General features: G+C 36.7%; 1 protein-coding gene across 1 annotated transcript in view; it reads left to right on the forward strand.

Annotated features, from left to right (window-relative positions):
* Window positions 1-4,889, forward strand: part of LOC117124896 (coiled-coil domain-containing protein 169-like) — a gene marked incomplete at its 3' end in the record, with an annotated part of 13,306 nt that extends 8,417 nt beyond the window's left edge. The window contains 7 exon segments of the mRNA XM_033271229.1: window positions 136-256; window positions 1,059-1,141; window positions 2,159-2,316; window positions 2,571-2,669; window positions 3,701-3,754; window positions 4,090-4,193; window positions 4,774-4,889. Of these exon segments, the coding sequence (XP_033127120.1) occupies window positions 136-256; window positions 1,059-1,141; window positions 2,159-2,316; window positions 2,571-2,669; window positions 3,701-3,754; window positions 4,090-4,193; window positions 4,774-4,864 (710 nt within the window).
* Window positions 4,890-5,420: the final 531 nt, after the last annotated feature.

Consider the following 5,420-nt stretch of genomic DNA (forward strand, 5'->3'; position numbering starts at 1 on the left):
CAGATATTATATTCTACATACACAGTAGCATTTTCGCTTCGTCGGTAACCATATTAATGCTGCCCTCAACCATCAGTATCTATGACAATAATAATGTAAACAATGAAGATAAAAATGTGATCAATTCATATGCAGGCAAGACAAAGCTAACGAAGTTAAAACACACTAAGATGTCGGATTCAGTGGAAATGGATGACTACAGTGAACATGAAGTTGAACGAATCAGAGCTGAACTTCTTCAGGAGAAGCAAATGAAGTAAGATGTGATAAACACAGGCGTTGCTAGGGCCTTTCTTTCTTAGACTCGCTAGGGGCTTAACTTAGACAAGGCTCATCTCATCATAGGCCTAGCCTAAGTCTGACAGGTATTCGTCTGACATCCCCTATTTAGTATCGATTTGCCTAAAAAATATAGTTTATAAAATTGAAACGTTCGTTTTAATTTAAAAAAAAATGGCCAATGGTTATAGTTGTAGTAGTACAGTACGCCTTTTTCACGAATCGGTAGACATCTTGAAGTGATGACAAACATTGCGAATCAGCGGTGCGTAACCAACAGAAATAACATAAGCTTTTGGGCGGATTTTTTGACATCATGTTATTTAAAAAATCATAACTCTATAACGGGGCGTCGTATCCAAAAAAAATTTCCAACAAAATGTTCTTAAAAGACTAGTCTACACCACTATATGATTGAAAAAAAATTGAAAAATTTTGTTGACCTCTGAAATCAAGATTGAAAAATAAAAGCCTATCTCAGTAGTGTATTAAAATAGGTATATGCATTACAGTGCTGTAGTACTATTAATACTCTGAACTAGCATTGTTTTAGTTACCATATGAGAGTTTCCTGTGTTAAAAACATGATTTACTATACTATACCTCTTTATAAAACATAACTTGTACTTTGTAATAAGAGAAATATGTATATTATCGCTACTTGGAACAATAACAACTCGAAAGTCCTATGCTACTGCACTGTAATGCATTGGCCTATTTCTTATATGGTTCTGATTCTAATTAATAATAATAAAATAAATTTTCTATTTCTTCTACAGAGAAATGCTGGAACAATCAACAGCAGAATTGATGTTAACTGTAGCTGAATTGGAGAAGAGATATGACTCAGTAGCTGATGATGGTCAGTGCAAGTTGATTCCATGGAGGTTGGGTGGGGGTGGGGGGCTTGGGCTTGGGTATGCATAAATCAAAGATCTTATAAACACAAGATAGCGTTCTCCGCGATTTACGCGTAACAAATAGAAGCGTCGGTCAAGGTTCAAAAGTTTCCAATTTAGTAAGAGGGCGCCATTCATGCGCTATTATACCAAAGAGAAAAAGTAATCAGTTTTGGAAAAGGGCGTCTATCTGTTGCCATGGATCTGAGATGGTTCCTGTTCTGCTGTTCACAGAAAAAGGTAAAGTCGCGTGGTGTACGGTATGGTCAGAGCGGTCAAGGGTCAAAAGTTTCCAATTTAGCAAGAGGGCGCCATTCATGCCTTATTACAGAATTTGCACGCATAAATCGCGGAGAACGCTATCTTGTGTTTATAAGATCTTTGACACCGTGGAGATCTCCAGGTCCCCGGTTCAATTCCCATCGCTGCCTCTCCTTGTGTTTCAACTAGAGGGCTGAAATACAAGTTACATAGCGCACCGTCTTTCGGTTGAGACGTTTAAGCTGTTGGTCCCGTGTGCATTTATGGCCCATGTACACGTTAAAGAACACAATACACTCTTCGGAAATGAGTAGGGGATGGTCTCCCAGTGTACTGTCCAATCACCACCAGAAGGACCCCACTGGAAATAAGTCTTCTTCTAGACTTTCGTGGGCTATCCTTGATGTTTACAGCGAATAAATCCAATCCAATCCAATGTTTAACGCCTTAAACGGCTCATCCGAAAGACGGTGCGCTATTGTAACTTGTATTTCAGCCCTCCTACTGAAACACAAGGAGAGGCAGCGATGGGAATTGAACGTACTTAACTACTTTGTATATTTTTTTATGTATGGTTTTTTGTATTTTACTTCGTATTGAGATGCGAATAAATTCAAATCAAATGAACCAGGGACCTAGAGATCTCCACGGTTCAGCGCACACACAGTGGCTACCACCAGATTAGCTGCTCACTAACATAACATTATTTATTTCGACAGGTAATGAATGGAAGACCAGATTTGAAACACAACAGGAATTGAACCAGCTGCTTCAAAAACAAATATTATTCCTGAGGGAACGACTGGAAAAAACAAGGGAGAATCTGAAGGATACACAAGGGGGTGGAGAGATGAGGTCATATGATGAATTGTCAGAGGTAGGTCTTACCCACTCCCCCCCCCCACCCCACCAATCAAAAAGTAAAATTTGCCAGCGCAGGTACAGTAGGCATTTACCAATATAATAATGATAATAATCAATTTTTAAAGTGCTCTATACAATATAGTCTCAGAGCGCCAGCTAATATATAGACATTACCCTATTAAAAATCAACCAATTAATTTTCAATGATCAAATACTGCCAGCAGTTATTTTGTTAAATTAGTAACAGATTTTGTATTTTTTTTCTAGGCAAGTTTAAGAAAGTTGTTGAAGCAACTGGAAAGAGACAAATCTAGTCTCGAAGGACAGTTGAAAGATTATGAATGGAGGTTGGATCAAGAGTCTAAGGTAAACATTTAATTTGTTTACAAAATGAAATTAGCAAAGAACTTCCAGAAAAAGTTGCCTATTCTTTTCTTTATTATCCAAAATTTTTTTTAAACATTTACAATGGAAACTAAAGTGATACAGTATACAATTTTTTTAGATAAAAGGAGGTTGAAAAGAGGCAACTTCATGTCTGTCGTGCTCAACATCCTATGTAATCAAATTAATAAGTAAATTTAAACAAATACTTCTTTAATAGTAAAAATAACAGCAATAAGTTAAAAATATGCCTTAGAGAAAAAGCAAAATGGAAATCTATTAAAATTACTATCTTTACAAGTAGTAAAAATTAGAATTTGTAGAATTTGGTTTTGAAGGTTTTTATGTGTTTAATTTCATGAATGTGTATTGGTATTTCCAGTGGCGGTGCCAGCGGGGTGGCAGAGAGTGCTTAAGCTCCCCCCCCCCCCCCCCGGCCCCCCCCACCGGACAGGTCAGGCCAAAGACAAGCCAAACTAGACATTCGTCTCAAATTGTGTTTCAAAACATGCTGGAATGTCAACATTTTTGAAATCTATTTTATTGTAATAAACTAATCTTTATATATCTATACATCATGCTATGCTGTTATTTTCCTCATTTTCAATATTAAAACAACCATTTTTAACAATTTGGTGATGGTTTCTGCCTAAGAAATGCCCAAAATCATAAACTTTGAAGGCTGATTTCTCAAATTTTCTATGTTTAAACTTGTGAAACTTCATAACAAGATGTCTGATTTATATGATTACCTCTTTATACCTCTCATTTTACAGTTAAATCCTGTAATAAGAACTGAAAGTTGATTTTTGCGAAGAGTAACTGGTTTAGCTTGTCTTTGCCACAAATATTCATTTAAATCTTGAGGAATTTTATCATAGTAGAGATAAGAGATCTTCCAAATCACCTGATCTTTTTTTTTATTGGTATTGCAAATCTATTTGCTAAAATAAAATTCACGCTAAATATTTTGTATATTATAATCCTATGTCCTATATTTTTTGTTGTAACAGGCCTATCACAAAGCCAATGATGAAAGGAAAGCATGTCTAACAGAAATACACCAGGTGAGGACTTAGAGGGCAGTATAACATTGTGTCAGATTATCAAGAGTTCATGATATGCCTATAATAATGCCATAATATTTTGTAATCCTGACCATACAGTATTTAGCTATGTCAGATGTATTAGTCTGGAGAGGGCTTAGTTTACATCATACTGTCCATAATCCAAGATGGTGGAAAGGTTAATTTCACACTCTCTGGATTATCAAACTTTCGTTTATGGCAATAAATTTAGTTTCAAATTAAAAATGTCTGCTTTTAGGAACATTAAATTTTTCTTAGATTTTTATGTTAAAATGAATATTATTTTTACAATTTTGATTTTTTAATCCATGTAGGCTCGCTCAAAATTAGAGCAGGCAAAGTATATGGAGAAACAACCATGGAATAACCACAGCCTGTCCCCACGTGATGCGATGGTTAACAGGGGCATGAATGAAAAGTAAGTGGCCACGATGTTTCATCTTGTCAGTGCATGGGTGTAGGCAAGAAGGATCGGGAGGGTCATACGACCCCCCCCCCCCCAAAAAAATTTTCAAAGGTCCATATTTTTTCCAAAGGCATTTTTTGCTAGGGCCTTTTCACAATGAAATAAATGAAAAAGCATTGATGAGGTACCAGCAATGAGTCCAAAGACCTTGCCATTGCGTGACATAATCTATCTCAATTCCAGCAATTCTGAAACTGAGCCTGCCATCCGCTTCGAGCTGGTGGCGCTGTAATCGATTTTCCTGTCTCCCTCTGAAAGGTCTAAAAATTATGATCACGACCCACCCAGAAAAAATCCTAGATACTCCCCTGCAGTGATACACTTGTTATTGGCAATGCCTGGCCAAAACGTGTCCCCTTAATACTCTAGGGGTGTCCTCTATATAGGGGTTAGCTGTAGTGTTAAAAGATATCCTTCATTATGTGGCAGAAACAGTGTATTCTTAATAGGGGTGTTCAAAAGGAGCGGTTCTACTGTATACAGTAAATAAATATGATAAGTTTTTTATAAATATTTTTCATTTTGATTGTAGTGTGCCGGACAATCACCGAATACTGGACCCAAAGAAAGGACCGATAAGAAAAACAGCAGCAGTAAAGAAACTGCCAAAACTGAAGTTGTAGATTGAAGCATTCTGTCATCCATGCACATCTGTCCATGCATTCATGTACATACTGTATTATGCTGGAACGTAGGCATGCATGAACGGGGAGATGAAGAACTTATGAATGCATGAACGAGCACATAAAAGAACTTATGTATGCATGAATAGCCAGATGAAGAATTTGTCATGCATGAATGAGCAGATGAAAGAACGTATATATGCATGAACGGCAGGTGTAGAAATTATGCATGCATGAACGAGCAGATAAAAGAACTTGTGCATGCATGCATGAGGAGATGTAAGAACTTATGTATGCATGAATGAGCAGATGGAAGAACTAATGTATGGATGATCGGAATAGGCATATTATTGTATAAGTTCCTAGACATTTACAACTGTACAACTGTCATTTTTTAATCATGCAAGAAGAAAATAACTACAACAGCGATTCCAACTCTCCTGCAATAGGTCTGTACTGCTCCTAGTGTCTGTACGGGAGTGGTTCGACCATAGTGCCATTTATATTACTATCTCTTCTTTTTGATGAAATTTAACTTATTTTTTCAAACCATACA

This window comes from Anneissia japonica, unplaced genomic scaffold, assembly GCF_011630105.1.
Source record: "Anneissia japonica isolate Jap-2015-1 unplaced genomic scaffold, ASM1163010v1 scaffold1881_len754168_cov175, whole genome shotgun sequence".
Taxonomy (NCBI): Eukaryota; Metazoa; Echinodermata; class Crinoidea; order Comatulida; family Comatulidae; genus Anneissia; species Anneissia japonica.